This window comes from Anomaloglossus baeobatrachus, chromosome 3, assembly GCF_048569485.1.
Source record: "Anomaloglossus baeobatrachus isolate aAnoBae1 chromosome 3, aAnoBae1.hap1, whole genome shotgun sequence".
NCBI lineage: Eukaryota > Metazoa > Chordata > Amphibia > Anura > Aromobatidae > Anomaloglossus > Anomaloglossus baeobatrachus.
This window is the reverse complement of record NC_134355.1, coordinates 149,169,263-149,190,113: the sequence shown is the minus strand read 5'-3', so window position 1 is coordinate 149,190,113 and position 20,851 is coordinate 149,169,263. Positions and strand designations below refer to the sequence as shown.

The 20,851-nt window shown below is 42.8% G+C and overlaps 1 protein-coding gene across 1 annotated transcript in view; it reads left to right on the top strand.

The window, feature by feature from the left end:
* UTRN (utrophin) overlaps window positions 1–20,851 on the top strand; it is a 1,025,654-nt gene that overhangs the window by 213,082 nt on the left and 791,721 nt on the right. The window contains exons 9-11 of the mRNA XM_075339520.1: window positions 3,788–3,951; window positions 17,328–17,525; window positions 19,352–19,533. Coding sequence (XP_075195635.1) covers window positions 3,788–3,951; window positions 17,328–17,525; window positions 19,352–19,533 — 544 coding nt within the window. The remainder of the gene's footprint in view (window positions 1–3,787; window positions 3,952–17,327; window positions 17,526–19,351; window positions 19,534–20,851) is intronic.

Sequence of the window (20,851 nt, the reverse complement as noted above, 5' to 3'; positions counted from 1 at the left end):
CCAGTAGTTGGAACCCCAGCTATTGAGGAGTTCTCCTCTATACATTGGTATGCGCATAAATTCCAAACATGAGAGTAGCCTTGAAGGGTATCTGTCAGTAGGATCAACACTCCTAATCCATCTCTATGGGCATGCAGGTCATAGAAAGTTGAATAAAATGATACCTTGATATCTGCAATTCGATCATTTATTCCAGAGAAATCCACATTTTTCTTAGGTAAATTAGTGTTAAGATCTATGGGATAGACATTGATCTCCCTGAGAATCTGACACCAGAGCTTACTTCAAATCTTTGAAATATGTTGATCAGGACAGCGGACTGTCAGTCACTACATGTCTCAGACTGGTAACGTCCCCTTTCGTTAAGTAAGCTCTAGAGGCAGATTCTGAGGAAGATTTATGTCTGACCATTAGATCTTAACACTCATTTGCATAAGAAAAAGCTGGATTTCTCTGGAATAAGACATCGGATGGCAGATTTCAAGGTATCATTTTATTCATCTTTCTATGACCTGTGTTCCCATATAGATGGCTTAAGAGGGTTGATTCCCATTTTTTTTTTTTTTTTTAAATATATCAGGCCGACCCCGCCGAACATCTGCGGGTTCACCCATCTCTACATGTGACCGCTACATGCGACATCAGTGATGTTGACACAGTAATGATGTGTGAACCACAGTCCTGAAATCAGAGACTGGCGGGGGACAAGGAATATCAGTATAGGTAGCGGTAAAGTGAATATTACCTTTTTTTTGTTATTTTTTTATCCTAACCAGTAAAAGCTAAAATTCTAAGGTTATCCAACCTTTTTTATGTTTGACTACAAATGTGAATTGTCAACTCACATTAAGAAAAAATGACAGCTGAATACATTCTGGCCGGAATCTTCTATTCTGTTGTTACCTTTGTGTTTTTCGCCAGGTACATACATAATTCCTGCTGACCGGGTATAATGCATGACTTAAATGAATGTCATTTTGATTTATTTCTCTTATACCAAAAGATACAGCTTAAACCTTAGTAAAGTACATTATTGCCTCCTGTCAGATATGCCTGTATAATGTATGTCTCTGAACTTTGGAAACTTCAGGGTGAATAGCAAGAGAGAAATAACATTCTCAGCCTTGCATCTTAAAGGAAATTGTCAGTACATTAATATGTGTTGAATCTTTGCCAAATAAAATACGCTAGAGCTCTTTGTATATGCTACATTTATTTTGTCTAACATTAACATAAGTTAATAAGTCTAAATATTTTTGACTGTTTGATTAAGACAAAATTCAGATCTTGATTAAACAGTCCCAGTATGGACCGTGATGTTTAGACCGGCAGCGTGTCATGGTTTCCCTTCCCCGTCCACATAGCTAGGGGGCGGAGCCTTCTCTCGGGCCTCACTTACGAAGCTAGGATGCTTTAAATACCATCAGCTCTGGTGAACCAGTGCTGGCTAATAAGCTTAGCGCTGCTTTACCTGTGATTGCTGGTCCTGTAAGTGTTATCCTGATCTGTCTCCTCCCTGTGCCCCCGTTCTCTGTCTGTGTTTTTCCCCTGGTCATCCCTCTATTCCTCTGTCTCCTCTCCTACCTCCCCACTCAGTTGCTTCCTCTGGTACTGACCTCTGCCTGACCTTGACCCCGCTTTTGCTTATTCCTCCAGTCCTCCTTCTGCCCGTACTGTGCTTGACCCGGCCTGCCTGACCATTCCTTGCATGCTCCGCAGCTCTGCTCCCAAGCTGTGCTGCGAGGCAGTGTACTAGCACACACTGTGTGTCCAATTCCTGGTTCTTGTTGCTCTGTGTAGTGTCTTCTCCTGCAGAGCTCCAGCTCCCCCTGGTGGCAGCCTGACACAGCATTTCTACAGGACTCCCTCATAGTCATATCTGTGCTGGCTCAAGAGAACTGCAGCCGGCCCAGACATCATAGTTCGTGGTGAGATTGTATTTCACCGATGTCTATATTCAAGGCTGGAGATTTTCAACCATTGTGATCTCGTCTTCATAGGCTTGTAATAATGACAGGCCCTTTGTGTACAATTTCTTAAAGCCTCCTTTTAATTGATGGAAAATTATACTGCTCAAAGCCTTGTCTTCCAAAGGGAAGAAATGGAACATGCTTAAAGGCAATAACAAAACAATACAATTTGAATTCTATACTTTTGCATTTTTACCTTGGTATTTATATTTATTCTGCAAGGATATGGTAATTTAAGGGAAAAACACACCGCTCAAGCACAGCAATACTTAGTATGTAACCAAACCGAGTTCTACAATTCATAGACAAAGTATAGCATGAAGCTCACGTGCCCAGTCACAGACGTGCTAGGAAATAACCCAATTAGATAGTCATATAGAAAGCAGCTGCAGCACTCTGAGGACAAGACTGTGTCAGGATATAAATAGGTAATGGTGACTAAATGGTAGTATCAGTAAACCAGATCCCAATATATATACAATAAGAACTTTTGACTTGTTGCCCTGATTCATCAACGTATTTTCAGCAGAAATCTGGTGTAAAACACCTTGATAAGTGGCTAAATTTTCGTTCAACTCAAGATTGTGGTATTTTTTTGCGACTTTTTGTATTTTCACACCAGTTTTTGGCAAGTTCTGTCAAAATGGATGGAGCTAATGCGGGACGGGGGCATGAAGCTACAGCTTGTCTAAATGATGATGAGCTATGGTGTTCCTTACACCAAAAAACTCAGGTAAAGTTCCAAGAAACACCGCTGCATTGCCTGTGATCCCGCTCTTGTACTCCTTTTGTAGGGAAACCGGAAAGCCCATCAGCCACAGCTGGGCAATAGTAGTAAATCAAAAACAATAAACTTCCAGTAAGCCCATAAAATCTTCAATTTATTATAAATTCATAAAATCCATAGTCATAGTCAGGGAAAGCAGTCAATGTTGATGCATTTTGACCACAATGGTCGAAACGTGTCAACATTAACTGCTTTCCCTGACAATGACTATGGATTTTATAATAAATTGAAGATTTTATGGGAACACTGGAATTTTATTGTTTTTAGTCTTACTCAAGTCACTGATTGGAGTAAGATTTGTGGTGAGGGCACATACACTGGATCCATTAAGACTCGTGTACAACTTAATAAATCAGAAGCATCTGATTTGAACATACCCTGTCATCAGGACTAACACTAGTCATGATGAATCTGGGCCTATGTGCATATAATACTGGAAGAAAAGTAGAGTATTACTGATATTGGGATGAGAACCAGTAGTGCCTGAAAAATAGAGCCAGCAGGTCTCCTTTTTAATAGGGACTAGTATTCGATTGAGAATCCTCCAGTATTCCATGGAGAGTCTTTAGTAGGATACCGTTCAGGCACCTGATGTGTGGTGCGAAGGAGTGCTCCAACTGCTAAAGTGATCCTCCCTTTTGCCATAATCTCGACAGCTAGTGATGTCACCGTAACCTCTAGTCCAAAAAGCCTCCAACGTGTTTCTGAATCGCCAGTTTTCTTTATTCGGGGAGTAGTGAAAAGAACAGATGATTGTGCTCTGAAATGGAAAGACCGCAGCGGCACAGGGCTGTTGTGTAAACTTGTGTGTGAACATAACCTAAAAGGCAAATCAATAAAACAGTGTTTAGTTCATGCTTTAATCACTGAAAGCTATAGGCTCTTTGAATGAAGTGGAGACACTGAAGAAAGTATGAATGAGTGGTATCTTCCACTACATTGGATAACATTGCAACTCATTTTCACAACAGCTTTGCGGCTTGGTTTGTTTTGCAGTTTTGTCATGCTTCATACCTATCTTTCTTTACAGATGTGGCTGTCCCCTTGCCAGACAAGAAGTCAATACTTATGTACTTAACATCACTATTTGAAGTACTTCCTCATGAAGTTACAATGGATGACATTCGAGAAGTCGAGACTCTTCCTAGGAGATTCAAGACAGAGTGTGAAGATATGCCTTTCACTAAGCAACAGGTATATGACAATGATTAAAATGTTTAGTGCACAATTAGAAGTATGCAAAATGTGACAAAGAATTTTAATGGGATTTTCACATAAAATAACTCCCATATTTTAAAAGAAGTCAGTGATCATTTGTTACCGCCAGGGAAGTCGGGTCTAGAACCAGGAATAGCAAAGGGGTTATCTCAGAAACCAAAAAAATAAAGACTTAAAACATAATTTTTATTATGTGCTCATTAATAAGTGATAAAGATTCACTATAAAACCGGGAATCTAAAATCTGACGCATATACTACTTGGCCACCAAGCTTAATTGGACCAAAGTAGCATGTGAGGCACATTAAAAAACAAAATATCCCATAACATACCAATTTTCACCATAAAAATGGTTGGAAAGACCCCAATTCACCCACACAGAAGGAACCGCCTTCAGGTAATGTAATTGGGTTTAATATAATGGGACTATATTTAATAACACCAAAGCTTGTACATCCAAGATCCCACCCTTCTCATCATTGAATGGGTCCCGTCAAAGAAAAGGAATGGTCTTACCATATACAGATGGGCATATTAATAATCCAAGCCAAGGCTTCACTTTGGTTACCATCCAGTGGATTTATAAATACCATATGTCGGCTTTTTCAGAAAGCTTGCTAGAACACTGCAGAAAAACGCATCCTCCCAACGCGTTTCATAATAAATACTCATCAGGGGAGTCTTCTTATATGATGCTCTGCATCCCGTCAGTGTAATACATCCTGACGTTCTAAAGATAAATTGCCCCAACGGACAACTGTGTCCCACGTAACCGGACTCAATCAAAATGTGCCGCCGGCACAGTATTTATTATGAAACGTGTTGAGAGGATGCATTTTTCTGCAGTGTTTTAGCAAGCTTTCTGAAAAAGCCGACATCTGGTATTTATAAATACACTAGATGGTAACCAAAGTGAAGCCTTGGCTTGGATTATTAATATGCCCATCTGTGTATGGTAAGACCATTCCTTTTCTTTGACGGGACCCATTCAATGATGAGAAGGGTGGGATCTTGGATGTACAAAAAGGTTTGGTGTTATTAAATATAGTCCCATTATATTAAACCCAATTACATCACCTAAGGCGGTTCCTTCTGTGTGGGGGAATTGGGGTCTTTCCAACCATTTTTATGGTGAAAATTGGTATGTGGATGTTTTGTTTTTTGATGTGCCTCACATGCTACTCTAGTCCAATTGATCTTGGAGAGATTCATGGTTTTATATAGTGAATGTTTATCACTTATTGATGAGCACATAATAAAAATTATGTTTTAAGTCTTTATTTTTTGATTTCTGAGATAACCACTTTGCTATTCCTGGTTCTTGCTCCATAAGTGGGATTTATGCAAGGTATTTTTGCTACTTATTGAAGTTGTGTCTAGGCAGCCACCACAGCAGAAATATTGACCATTCAGATGAATGGTTATCCAACTTCCGTATGGTCTGCCAGAGGGGAAGCTGAGCTCAAAGAAGGGTCTTTAGCAGAGCGACCACCTCTCCATTGCCTTTCAATGAGAATGTGACTCTGGTGAATCAGTGAATAGGTCACCTGAAACCCTGTATTCTTAATACATTAGAGTTTTTAGATGCAGGACTCACTTTTGCGATCAGTGGTTGGCGGGTTATTTCATATAATTTTTTCTTCTGTATTAAATATAATGCTGTACTGCAATGTTGGATTTGACGGTTTCTAATTCTTTAAAGAGTAACTTCCAGCAGGTTTTTTTAGCATTTTCCCACATCAATTTTGGGTTGCATTTTCTTTCTTTTTTTTTTTTAACACCATTTATTCACTGGTCATCGGTATCTTGTGGAATCTGCACATTTTAGTCTTCCACCCAGGTTTAATGACAGTGCCTAGTCTTTCTTCCTATCCACTCAAAATAAACTATCTAGTGAGCGCTGTTGGGGTCATAAACCAGAAGTGGAAAGAACATCACTTCACCATAAACCAGTTGTGATCAGGTGCGCCCCTCAAGATTACAGAGGAGTCAAAAAACTCAATTGCTGAACAAAAAGCATGTTCCAGTGCTTTTAAAGTTTGCTCGACAACATTTAGGCAAGCCTTTGAAATACTGGGAGAATATAGTCTGGTCAGATGAGACGAAAATTGAACTCTTTGGATAACATAATACACAGCATGTTTGAAGGCCAACAGGCACTCTGCTTATCACCTCAAAAACACCATACCAACAGTGAAATTGTGTGACACCAAGAAGCGACGATCAACTAGCGCAAAAACGTGAAAAATCGTTGCTCGTTGACACGTCGTTCCTTTCCCAAATATCGTTGCTGCTGCAGGTACGATGTTGTTCTTCATTCCTGCGGCAGCACACATCGCTATGTGTGACACCGCAGGGACGACGAACATCTCCTTACCTGCATCCACCGGCAATGAGGAAGGAAGGAGGTGGCCGGCATGTTCCGACCGCTCATCTCCGCCCCTCCTCTGCTATTGGACGGCTGCCGTGTGACGTTGCTGTGACGCCGCATGAACCGCCCCCTTAGAAAGGAGGCGGATCGCCGGCCACAGCGTCGTCGCAGGGAAGGTAAGTCCGTGTGACGGGTGTTAGCGATGTTGTGCGCCACCGGCAGCGATTTGCCCGTGACGCACAACCGACGGGGGCGGGTACGCTCGCTAGCGTTATTGGTACCGATATCGCAGCGTGTAAAGTACCCTTAAGATATAGGGGCACTGAGAAATTCATGTTTAGTCCGAAAAACACTTTAAAGAACACTGGAACAGAAATCCCAACCGATTACCATATGCCTAATCCTAATACAAATATCCTTTTCCTAGAATTCTTTTCTTTTCTTTTTGTGTTTTTGCATGTTTCTGTAAACTTCAAACAACCTCTTCTTCCTTAATCCTCATTTTCAGCTCATTTTACTCCTCGTGCTCATTTAATCCTCAACAGACTGATCTCCTGCTGTAATATAATTACAGTATGGAAACATTTCTTAGAAATGAGTCTTTCTGCTCATTTCCAAAGTTTGTAGTGATTTGTAAGTGCAGCGTCTTGTACAGATTTTTTTTTCCAGATTGATTTATAGGGAATCATCATAAACCGATGACTGGCAGCTAACCAGAATGGGAAATGGGCCACTATTCGTGGCTTTGTCTGTCCTGCTTCGTGAGGCGTACAGTACTCAGGTGGTTTGTGTTTGGAGAACTGCCCACTTTATGCTTTTCTCTTTACCTTAGCCTTTGTGTGACTTTTTGTGCTGCAAGTTACTACCGTACTACTTATTCTAATTCTAATTGGGTCTTCTAGTTTACTGAAGAGTAACTAAACTTTTTGTTTTACTTTGTGCTAGTTTTAAAGGGAACCTGCATTGTCCATGAATGCTATTTTACCTGCAGATATAAAGTTAATCTGCAGGTAAATAGCTTTAAAACCAAAGTCTGCCTGCCTTACTGGAGGAACAGCTACAGCGAGAAAATTACTATTTATTGCATTTTTATTATTTCATCATCATTATTTCATTGTTAGATTATGTAAAAGACTAGCTAGTATCTATATAGTCTATTGAGCCTTCAGTATTCTATCATCTTAGGATGACCAATCAAAAAACCCCGACTCTGCTCGGATGACATAATCCTAGTTACAGTGGCATCGCCTACTTTTATAAATGGTCTCTGTGTAAGGTATACAGTTTTACAACTCCTTAGCTTAGTTTCTTAGCATAGTGACATGTTTCAATAGTTTTTCACATATGCCTTGTTCTTGCATTAACAAAGCTGATAGTTTTGCACATTTCCAAAGAAGTCACCTTTGCATCACAAAGGCGAAACTTGACTATCATGATAAGGAAAGCCTACAACCTGTATTTTGTTTGCAGAATAGGAAATCAGGATTAGAGTTGTTCCCCACACATAGGCTGCAATAGATGTGCATCAGATCTTACCCATGAGTTGCATAGGAAGGGGAAATCTATGCCTTTTGCAATCCCAGTGATCGGGAGCCAACCGATGACACTACCAATTGCTATTTCTGCATGGTGCCCCCATTAAGAAAGGAGTTTCAAGGAAGAAGTGGACTTTACAGTATCTAAACATTCCATCTGAAATACACCCAGTATCACATACAGAAAAACTGCAGGTTCCAAAAGCACCAGAAACATTTTCAATTGAGTCAAGTAAGGAAGAAGAGCGCATTTGGTATTATGAAGCATTTTCCTCTCATGACCCAGACTTTCAGTCAGCAACCTCAGCTGAACCACACCTGATAACAAAGTGAATTGAACGATCTTGTTAGAGATTTAAGGCCCCGTCACACTAAGCAACATCGCTAGCAACATCGCTGCTAACGAACAACTTTTGTGACGTAGCAGCGATGTTGCTAGTGATGTCGCTATGTGTGACATTCAGCAACAACCTGGCCCCTGCTGTGAGGTCGTTGGTTGTTGCTGAATGTCCTGGGCCATTTTTTAGTTGTTGCTGTCCCGCTGTGAAGCACAGATCGCTGTGTGTGACAGCGAGACAGCAACAACTAAATGTGCAGGCAGCAGGAGCCGGCTTCTGCGGAGGCTGGTAACCACAGTAAACATCGGGTAACCAAGAAGCCCTGTCCTTGGTTACCCGATATTTACCTTTGTTACCAGCCTCCACCGCAATCACTTTCAGTGCCGACTCCTGCTCTGTGCACATGTAGCTGCAGGACACATCGGGTTAATTAACCCGATGTGTGCTGTAGCTAGGAGAGCAGGGAGCCAGCGCTAAGCGGTGTGCGCTGCTCCCTGCTCTGTGCACATTTAGCTGCAGTACACATCGGGTAATTAACCCGATGTGTGCTGTAACTAGGAGAGCAGGGAGCCAGCGCTCAGTGTGCGCTGCTCCCTGCTCTGTGCACATGTAGCTGCGTGCGCTGGTAACCAAGGTAAATATCGGGTTGGTTACTCGATATTTACCTTAGTTACCAAGCGCAGCATCTTCCACGCGGCGCTGGGGGCTGGTCACTGGTTGCTGGTGAGCTCACCAGCAACTCGTGTAGCGACGCTCCAGCGATCCCTGCCAGGTCAGGTTGCTGGTGGGATCGTTGGAGCGTCGCAGTGTGACATCTCACCAGCAACCTCCTAGCAACTTACCAGCGATCTCTATCGTTGTTGGGATCGCTGGTAAGTTTTTTAGTGTGACTGGACCTTTAGATCTGCCCAAAAGTAACACTGATCCCTAAAGGTGGCTTTACACACTGCAACATCGCAAACGACATCGCTGTAACGTCACCGGTTTTGTGACGTTATAGCGACCTCCCCAGCGACATTGCAGTGTGTGAAACACATCAGCGACCTGGCCCCTGCTGTGAAGTTGTGATCGCTTCAAATCGTTCAGGACCATTCTTTGGTCCTTTGTTTCCCGCTGTGCAGCAAAGTTTTAGTGTGTAAAGGGGACTTTACAGCGACTTCGTTAGCGACTTCCCTTTGAAAAAGCTGCTTTACAACGTCCCCAATGACTAGCTAGGTCGTTCTGCAGGTCCGGATCGCTGTTGCGTCGTTGGCCAGGTTTGCCTGTTTGACAGCTCACCAGAGACTTTGTAGCGATCCCGGCCAGGTTGGGATCGCTGGTGGGATCGCTAGAAAGTTTCAGTGTGTAAAGGGGCCTTAAGGGTACCATCACACTTTAGCGACGCAGCAGCGATCCGACCAGCGATCTGACCTGGTCAGGATCGCTGCTGCGTCGCTACATGGTCGCTGGTGAGCTGTCAAACAGACAGATCTCACCAGCAACCAGTGACCAGCACCCAGCCAGCAGCGACGTGCAAGCGACGCTGCGCTTGTACAGAGCCGGCGTCTGGAAGCTGCGGACACTGGTAACTAAGGTAAACATCGGGTATGGTTACTCGATGTTTACCTTAGTTACCAGCGCACACCGCTTAACTTAGCGTGTGCAGGGAGCAGGAGCCGGCACTGGCAGCGTGAGAGCTGCGGAGGCTGGTAACGAAGGTAAATATCGGGTAACCACCTTGGTTACCCGATGTTTACCTTGGTTACAGCTTACCGCAGGCTGTCAGACGCCGGCTCCTGCTCCCTGCACATTCAGGATTGTTGCTCTCTCGCTGTCACTCACAGCAATGTGTGCTTATCAGCGGGAGAGCAACAATAAAAAAACGAACCAGCACTGTGTGTAATGAGCAGCGATCTCACAGCAGGGGCCAGATCGCTGCTCAGTGTCACACACAGCGAGATCGCTAATGAGGTCACAAAAAACGTGACTCAGCAGCGATCTCAGTAGCGATCTCGCTGTGTGTGAAGTACCCCTAAGGGGTACTTCTCACATAGCGAGATCGCTGCTGAGTCACAGGTTTTGTGACGTACCAGTGACCTCAATAGCGATCTCGCTGTGTGTGACACTAAGCAGTGACCTGGCCCCTGCTGTGAAATCGCTGATCGTTACACACTGTTCTGGTTCATTTTTTGCTCGTTGGTCTCCCGCTGTGCAGCACATATTGGCGTGTTTAACGGCGGGAGACCAACGAGCACCGACTCTGTGTAAGCAGCGTATGCTGGTAACCAGGGTAAATATCGGGTAACTAAGCAAAGTGCTTTGCTTGGTTACCCTATATTTACCCTGGTTACCGGCGTACACGCTTACAGGCTTCCAGCGCTGTCTCCCTGCACACTTAGTGAAGGTACACATTGGGTAACTAAGCAAAGCGCTTTGCTTAGTTACCTGATATTTACCTTGGTTACCTGTTTTCACCGCTAAGCGCTGGCTCCCTGCACACGTAACCAGGGTAAATATCGGGTAACTAAGCAAAGCACTTTGCTTAGTAACCTGATGTGTACCCTGGCTACATGTGCAGGGATCCAGCGCTAAGCGGTGTACGCTGGTCACCAGGTTAAATATTGGGTAACTAAGCAAAGCACTTTGATTAGTAACCAGATGTGTACCTTGGTTACCAAGCACAGAGTCACTGGTGGCTGGTCGCTGGTGAGATCTGCCTGATTGACAGCTCACCAGCAACCATGTAGCGACGCACCAGCGATCCTGACCAGGTGAAATCGTGGTCGGAATCGCTGATACGTCGTTTAGTGAGACGGTACCCTTAGGTTGCAGGCTAAAGCAGGGGAATCTCCTAGCAGGATGTTTGAATTTCTTTTGTTCCACAATAAAGATCTTGTTTGATACTTATTCATGGAGGGCGATCTTGTGGCATGCAACGTCAACAGTTGAATGGAAGCTCTGAAGATAAGTCATAATCCAAAGGAATTGAGACTCTTCATTGTTTGGTCCAAAAAAAGCCTAAAAGACATCTTGCTGCATAATGGTAATGCCCTACCTTCAATTCAATAGAGTTATGCAGTCCACATGAAAGACACCTATGACAACATGAAGCAGCTGTTGAGGTGCCTGAACTATGACCAACATTTGTGACCTCTCTGTGGTGACTTAAAGGTGGTTGTCCTCTTATTTGGTCTCCAGTGAGGATACACAAAGTACTGCTTTCTGTGTGAGTGGATAGTCGTGCAAGAAAACATCACTACAACAAAAGAGACTGGTCTCTCCCACATCCACTTTAGCTGGGAGTAAAATTATCTTTCATCCGGCAGTTATTGACCCATATAAGATTTTACTACCACTAGTGCATATCAAATTAAGCTTAATAAAGAACTTTATAAAGGCAATGGATAAAACTGCAAAAGCATTCACATATCTCATTGATAAAATGTCAAGGTTGAGTGAAGCAAAGCTAAAGGAAGAAGTCTTTATTGGACATCAGATTTGTAAACTTCTTCAAAATGAGGAGATTCTCCGTTACTTGCAGGGTAAAGAAAAGGCTGCATGGGTAGCATTCACATTAGTGGTAACTATGTTTGGGGAAACTCAAGAGCAGATAACTATGAAGAGTTGGTGGAAAAGCTCAAGACATAGAAGTATCTTGGCTGTAACATGTCCTTAAAGGGAACCTGTCAGCAGAAATGTCCCCTAAAACCTAACAGATTCCCCCTCTGCAGCTCCTGGGCTGCATTCTATAAAGGTCCCTGTTATGATTGTGCCCACTTTCTGACCGAAAAAAAGTGTTTATAAAGTTGTACCTTTTTGGCTTCTGATTCTGTAAATCCGTCACGGGGGCGGGCTGCCTGATGGCCGTTATTCTGCCCCCTGGTCCTGTATGCCGCCCCCATCGCTGATTTCAATACTTCTGGACGCCGCCCACTGCGCCAGCCATCCCCGCGCATGCCCAGTGCCCATCTCTCGGGGATGAGCACTGTGCCCAGTGTCACCGCTGGTGACGTGCACGCAGGGTTAAGATTATGGGCGGTGCTGTGATGTTTATTCCTAAGCAACCGCCCATAATCGCGGGACCGCGCTTTCGGTGTAGTCACTGCTCCGCGCTCTTCCCATCTATTTCCTGCCTCTGGGCAAGATGGGAAGGAGGCGAAGTGAGGTCAGCAGCAGCGCGCTTGCGCAGAAAGAAGCAGGCCGAGGGGGAAAGCGCGGTCCCGCGATTATGGGCGGTTGCTTAGGAATAAACATCACAGCACCGCCCATAATCTTAACCCTGCGTGCACGTCACCAGCGGTGACGCTGGGCACAGTGCTCATCCCCGAGAGATGGGCACTGGGCATGCGCGGGGATGGCTGGAGCAGTGGGCGGCGTCCAGAAGTATTGAAATCAGCGATGGGGGCGGCATACAGGACTAGGGGGCAGAATAACGGCCATCAGGCAACCCGCCCCCGTGACGGATTTACAGAATCAGAAGCCAAAAAGGTACAACTTTATAAACACTTTTTTTCGGTCAGAAAGTGGGCACAATCATAACAGGGACCTTTATAGAATGCAGCCCAGGAGCTGCAGAGGGGGAATCTGTTAGGTTTTAGGGGACATTTCTGCTGACAGGTTCCCTTTAAAGATTAATTTCTTACATTCGCATCTAGACTTTTTTCCACCAAACTGTGGAGCAATGAGCGACGAGCACAGTGAGAGATTTCACCAAGATATTGAGGCTATCGAGCAAAATATCAAGGAAAATTGAATCCAAAGAGTTGTCACTGAATGAGGACCAGATTTTGTAGTGCAATTTCTGTAAGGCCTCTTTCACACATCAGTTTTTTTTCGATCAGTCACAATACGTTTTTGACTGATGCGACGGATCCATCGTACCACTTTTTTCAATGGCAAAGAATGGAATTTACACATCTGAGCATGCTCGGCTCCATTACCGGAATCCGTCATTTGACAGATTGCGATGGATCCTGCGCCCATAGGCTTCCATTGTAACAAACGACGGACGCCGATGGATCCATCGCTATCCGTTTTTTCTACGCAGACAAAAAATGTTCATGCGGAAATCGGCACCGTCGGCCGGACAAACATTTTACAACGCATCTGTCGCACGATGGATGAAACGTTAGGCCATCCGTCGCTAATACAAGTCAATGAGAAATAAATGGATCCAGCGCTGGATCCGTTTTTTTCACAAAACAACGTATTGCGACTGATGGCATAAAAACTGATGTGTGAAAGAGGCCTAACTGTTTATAATTCGCAATAGTCTTAGACAGGATTTAGTTATTTGAATACAGTAGTTGCTATATTTCCTCTAAATAAATATCAAAAAATTGGCATGACAAAATATTGTGTATCTTTATATTTGCAAAACTATTAACGTCTTAAAGTACTGAAACTTTTATGCATTAGTTAGATATAGCAGTAAAAGGAAAACTCTGTGTTATCATATAAAGAAAAGACAACTAAAAAGTTTAATTGTCAGATTTGAATTCAGGAGGTCAAAATCATTAGGAAATGGATCATTTCATAACTGAACCTGACAACTTTGGAAAATTTTAGAACAGTGTTACAGCTCGCTTATTGTGCAGTGAATGGTGACTGTTACTACTTCCTGCACAATCCCGATGACTGGAAGCAAGCAGCCGCAGGGAGGATATAAGTTTATTTTCTCCCCTGTTGCTCCAGTAAGGCAGGCAAGCATGATTTTAATGATGCAGTTACATAGCTTTTCTGTACATATTAGGTCCCTTTAAGTTTTATAGAACTGTTATTCGACACTAATAGATATTTTAACCCCTTAACGACCCATGACGTACTGGGTACGTCATGGATCGTGTGCCGGTAAGCCCCACCCCCTGCCGCCGGCAGGCGGCGGCGATCGGCGCACATATCAGCTGTTATCAACAGCTGACATGTGTGCCTGCTAGCCGCGGGTGGAATCGCTTCCACCCGCGGCCATTAACTCCTTACATTTCGCTGCCAAAATCTTGGCAGTGATATGTATATGGGCGCCGCCATGACAGTGACTTACCCCGCCCCCACCGGAAGTCACGTGACATGATCACGTGACTTTCGGCGGTTGCCATGGTAGCACAGGGTCATGTGATGACGCCTGTAGCTAACATGACTCACTTCCTCTCAATGCCGGAACACAGCCGGCATTGAAAGTGAAGCAGCAAATCTGCAGTTCTCAGCTCTGTAGCTGAGATCTGCAGATAGTGCAGAGCGATCGGAATGCTGATCGCTATAGCCCCCTACGGGGACTAGTAAAATAATAAAAAAAAGTAAAAAAAAAAGTTTTAAAAAATTAAAAAAAAATAAAAAAAACCTAAAAGTTTAAATCACCCCCCTTTCACCCCATTGAAAATTAAAGGGTTAAAAAAATAAAAAATACACACATATTTGGTATCGCCACGTTCAGAAATGCCCGATCTATCAAAATATAAAATCAATGAATCTGATCAGTAAATGGCGTAGCGGCAAAAAAATTCCAAACGCCAAAATTACGTTTTTTGGTTGCCGCACATTTTGCGCAAAATGCAATAACAGACGATCAAAACGTAGCATCTGCGTAAAAATGGTACCGTTAAAAACGTCAGGTCGAGACGCAAAAAATAAGCCATCACTGAGCCTCAGATCCTGAAAAATGAGAACGCTACGGGTTTTGGAAAATGGCGCAAAACGTGCGCCACGTTTTTTGGACAAGATTGTGAATTTTTTTTAACCCCTTAGATACAAGTAAACCTATACATGTTTAGTGTCTACAAACTCGCACCGACCTGAGGCATCACATAGATACCTCAGTTTTACCATATAGTGAACACAGTGAATAAAATATCCCAAAAACTATTGTACGATCACACTTTTTTTGCAATTTTTCCGCACTTGGAATTTTTTTGCCGTTTTCCAGTACACAATATGGTAAAACTTATGGTTTCATTTAAAAGTACAACTCGTCCCGCAAAAAACAAGCCCTCATATGGCAAGATTGATGGAAAAATAAAAAAGTTACGGCTCTCGGAAGAAGGGGAGCAAAAAACAAAAACGCAAAAACGGAAAGTGCCCGGGGGCTGAAGGGGTTAAGGGAAGTAACTAGAAATATGGGGCTACACGATAAACTTTTGTAAGCCTTGCCCCAAACATGTTATCTGAAGCATTCACATGCTTTTCTTCATTGCCTGTGCGTCTCTGGATTCCTGCTTTGCTTTATCTGTAGTACACAGACAGAAACAGCATGAAAGAAAGACATTATTCAGCTGTACTGATCTGTGTGGCTGTGAATCCAGCAATAAAGTAAAATGCATGTGTTGGTATCTGAAGGTCGATCGGCCTGGTCTCCATCTGTGCTGAGTGCTGATCGCTCCTACTTTCCTCTATCCATAGGCTTTAATATATTCTATAGCTTCACACCTCTCTGTGCTGGCTGCCCATTTTGCTTTACATAATAGATTTGAGCTAGTTGATGAGTCCAGGAGGTAGAGGAAGGAGTAGAAGTGGCTCATATATGGAGAAAGAAGCAGATTTCTCTAATAACGTATTATAAAGTTACATATATTCACTTGTTCTATTCATTTATTCAAAGTTTGTTAAAACACCAATGATCATGTAGAGGAATTTTTCTTATTCTCATCACTCCAAAATATAGATTCACCTCGGCACTGACTGAGAATAGGAGAGGAGATGTGAATAATGCAAGATATGTTAATTATTGGGTAAATTAAGGTGTCATTTTATTAACTGCTAAAAATCATAGACCCTAAGGCATCGGTTTTGAACTTTTATGTTACGATACATTATTGGCCACTGCCACCTTCTTATTAACTCATCTCTCTTGATTCTGTAAATTGGCTTCCTTAATATTGTGTTTCTCAGTCTATTAAAGAAGCGGCTATTTAATATAATTGCTAAAATGCACATGATGGCTTCGGTGAGTTCATAATGGAAACTTCTCTTTTAAAGTCTTCTCTCATCCGCTCCCCCACCCTTGTTTACAAGCCTATAAAGAGCATAATTAAAAATTAATTCATTGAAATGTTAGCTAGCAATGATACAACCAGCTCGGCGGGTGATCCCTGTTCCAGCATGTACTGTGTGATAGCCTCTCGCTCAGCAAGCTCGGATCTGACAGTGAGGGCATCTGTATGCCTGATTTGCAAAATATATTTGTTTTGTGGGATAATCCATTTTCTTTTTTACATGTTCATCTAAAACATTTGATAATTAGTTTATAACATTTTTAGCTACATGGTCTAAATGTATAATGGCCCATCTTACTGAAGTTGGCAAGAACAGATGTCTGTTTTCTGTGTATTTGGGCGTCCCGGCCCTCCTTTGACAGCAGATGTCAGTGGAAGAAAAGATTGGACGTGTTGTACATCATTGGATATTCATTGTTCCTATGGGGGGGCTAGATGTCTGGCAATGTCTTATTCCTTATTGGAAACACATGAAAGCTTGGCCACACCATAGAAGAGAAGCAGTGCACTGTACAGCAACCACATTACATTACCATCATAATAGCAGCCATATACCAACTGAGCAATAAACTTAAAGGGATTGTCCACTAGGATAGGTCATCAATGTCTTATTGCCTGGGGGCTGACACCCAGCACCCCCCACCGATCAACTGTTCTCAGTGCTGCTGGCTGTAGCAGGCGGACAGACATGCTGAGTTCCAGAGCTGCCCTGTCTTCTGGTAGCAGCTGGATACTACACATCCGCCTTCCATTCAAATCAACAGGAGGTGGATGTGTAGTACCCAGCCACGGCTGCTATAAGGAGACGTCGTAGCTCCGGAACCGAACATTTTCCGGCCACCTGCTACAGCCGGCAGCACCGAGAACAGCTGATAGGTGTGTGTGCCGGGTGTCAGACCCCGGCCAATCAGACATTGATGATCTATCCTAAGGATAGGCCATCAGTGTAAAAGTAGTGGATAGCCTCTAAAATATATTCATTCATTTGTGGCCAGCTGAGAGAGATGAAAAAATAAAGAAATAAAGTGTTGTATAGCTCAATTAGAGAATAATTTTGTTTCTAGCAATAAACAAATAAAAAACAGCAATTCTGCCATGCAAAAGAATCAGTAGAAAATGTTTCCCAATTCTGTTTTTATTTTAGGCATCTGATGAACCTTGTGGAGACTCCGGGCCAGAAACACCTAGTACAGTAACCGAGGTAGAGATGGACCTTGACAGCTATCAGGTTGCCCTGGAAGACGTCCTCACTTGGCTTCTCTTGGCAGAGGACACATTTCAAGAGCAAGATGATATATCTGATGATGTTGAGGAAGTCAAGCAACAATTTGCCACTCACGAGGTGAGTTTTATTAAATCCAATAAAGTGTTCTATTAAGAATAATTATATTATGTTTTAGAAACACATGAAAATATCTCATTTCTATAGTCTTTTTGTCCTGACACTGATTTCTAGAATGAATGATGTCTGGTCCACGTTAACTTACGTAGACATGACACAATATTGTAAACTTCTCAATTCTTAGAAGATAACATCCATTGGATTTCCTCTTGATTTAAAATAATCTGTCTTCAAATTCACACGTGGAGTATTTGTAGCATTTATACTTGCTAATGTTACATTTTATATTTGATGACAATATAGCTAATGTTAAAGCTGGGCACTTGACACTAAAGCACCACTCTGCCATTTTTTTAAAATTTCCCTTTTGGAGTGGTGCTTGAAAGGGAACCTGTCACCAGATTTGATGACTATAAGCTGCTGCGGCCACCACCAGTGGGCTCTTATATACAGCTATACAGTATTCTATCATGCTGTATATAAGAGCCCAGGCCGCTGTGTAGAACGTAAAAATCACTTTATAATACTCACCTAAATGGTAGGTGCGGTGCAGATGGGTCAGATGGGTGTCTCCATTCTCCGGGTGCAGCACCTCCTCTTTTGGCCATCTTTGTTCTCCTTCTGAAGCCTGGGTGCATGATGCGTCCTACGTCATGCAGATAAGCGGGCATTGAGGTCCTGCGCAGGCGCACTTTGATCTGCCCTGAGCAGGGCAGATCAAGGCATTGTAGTGCGCATGAGCGTGACCTCAATGCCGGCTTGTGTGGATGACGTAGGACGCGTCATGCACCCAGGCTTCAGAAGAAGGAGGACAGAGATGGCCAAAAAAGGAGGCGCTACACCCAGAGAACAGAGCCACCCATCTGCACCACACCGACCGTTTAGGTGAGTATTATAAAGTAATTTTTACGCTATACACAGTGGCCTGGGTTTTTATATACAGCATGATAGAATGCTGTATATAAGAGCCCACTGGTGGTGGCCGCATCTTATTGTCACCAAATCTGGTGACAGGTTCCCTTTAAATCTAAGTCCACTGCCCCATGTCTTGTACTCACCTTCTGGCATCTTCATCTTCTGTCACAGTCACTACAGTCGTTCTCCAGTGATTTGTGAACTGCCGGCAGCTCCAGTGTTTCATGGAGCACTCCGGAGATCACAACTCAATGCAAGTCTATGAGAGCCATGTTCTTGCTCTCATAGACTTGCATTGAGATCTTGTAAAATAATGCCTGACTTCCAGCCAGTCAGATGTTACAGGCACAAGATGACAACATTAAATTGGAGCAGCAGTGATAGAAGATGAAGCTGCCGTATATTTAAAGAGCAACTCCAGCACTGAAAAAAAAACAGTGGAATGGTGCTTTAATTTACTATGTCCACACATTTGCGTCATTGGTGATGAATGATTACTATCCACCAATGCAAATTATGAGAAGGACACAATGACGAAGGGTGATAAAGAAGCCTTATTATATGCCAGATATTGTAACAATGTCTCTTATCTCAGCCATTTTTCTTTCTGACTTGTTTGTTACAACATATTTTTCAATGGATGCAAAATATAATCTATTTATAAAGATACTTCATGAGATCTCTTATCTAACCTCCTCCAAGTTTAAAGTCGAACTTTCCATCAGGGTTCAGAATATTTGCACTGGATCCATTTTCTGAAGAATAGTTTAAGACAGATTGATGCTTAGATAACGGGACTTGTACTGTACGGGACTGGCTCGGGGTTCATAATATGTATTCTGCTTCAGTATCTGTTGTTTCTTTACATAATGTATACTTTTTTCTTTTTTTGTGACCTCTTTCTTCTTAAGGCCTTTATGATGGAGCTCACGGCACACCAGAGCAGTGTGGGGAACGTTCTACAGGCAGGAAATCAACTCATTGCTCAGGGTGACCTCTCAATCGATGAAGAAAACGAGATACAAGAGCAGATGACCTTGCTGAACTCACGCTGGGAGGACCTTCGTCTAGAAAGCATGCATAGACAGTCCAGGTGTGTTCTTTAGTTCTGAAGAAAATGAAGACGTTGCGTGTATTAAAACGGCTTAATATTAGTATCCTGTTCTTTATCATGATAACTCAATCCAGCAAAATTTAAATGAGTGTACTTTTGACAATCCCTTACATTGGAAGGATCACTCAACTCATGCCAATTAGCTTTATCTAGTTTAAACATTTAATTACCCTGCAGCTCCTCCGCAGGAGAGATATAGCATTACACAGTGTGCATATTAATCAATGGGCATGTAATTCACAGTGTGGCCATCAGAGCAACAGAATCTTGTAGCTGCTCAGCAGCTTTTACATGAGAGTCTCCTCTATATTATTATAGGCTTCTTTTTAAAATGTGTTTCCTAAGCCAGGTGACCCCTTTAAACTTTACTAGTTTATGTTAAAACTACTTAAGGATTAAAGGGAATCTGTCAGCAGGTTTGTGCTATGTAAGCTGAAGACAGCATGCTGTAGAGGTTAAAAAAATAAAGAACTATGCTTCTCTTATTAGGCTATGTGCTATTGTTTACTTAAACTAAACGCTTTATCACCTGGTGATTATCATTACTGGACTACAATGTCACGCACACAGCAGCCAGTCACACCCCCTACTGTGATTGATACCTCACTGTGAATGTGCAATCTCTACAGAGAGCCTGGTGGTGGCAGGACAGTTCTCTCAGCTCTGTTACTTATCTAAATCTAAATTGTTTGGTTGTGTCAGAATGCCTAAATCCAGTAATCTAAGATAAACATAGTTGGATTCAGAGCTCTTTGCCTACATTATACTGCTCTCAGATGAGGTAGAAAAAACCTGATGACAGATTTACTTTAATGTATTAAAATATTATCAGAATATTTGCTACAAAGTAGAAAATAAGTAAGTGTAAGTTTACATAAATTATTTCTTAATGATACGATTGAACACTAATACTCTCAGAGGGATGGACAAGCCAGGGGAGATGTAAAACCAGAAATCCACAGGTCCCAAAACAGGCTAGTACTTGCCCTAGACCTGACCCTCATTTGTCCCTGCCTGACAGCTGAGGTTGGCGCCCTCAGATCACATAATGGTGCCCCCACTCGTTGACGACTCAGCCTTAATGTCCTTGAAGGGAACCTGTCAGGTCAAAAAAGCGTTCTGACCTACAAGCAGGAGCCTGTGTGAGCTGCTAACCCCTTCCTACCCATCCCTGTGTTGTTATATTGTGTAATATGAAAGTAATAAAACACCTTTTATTACTTTCATATGTCCTATGTAAATAGCATAGGTCTCTAGCCCCATGAGCATCTCATCGCCCTGTGGGCGTCTACATGCT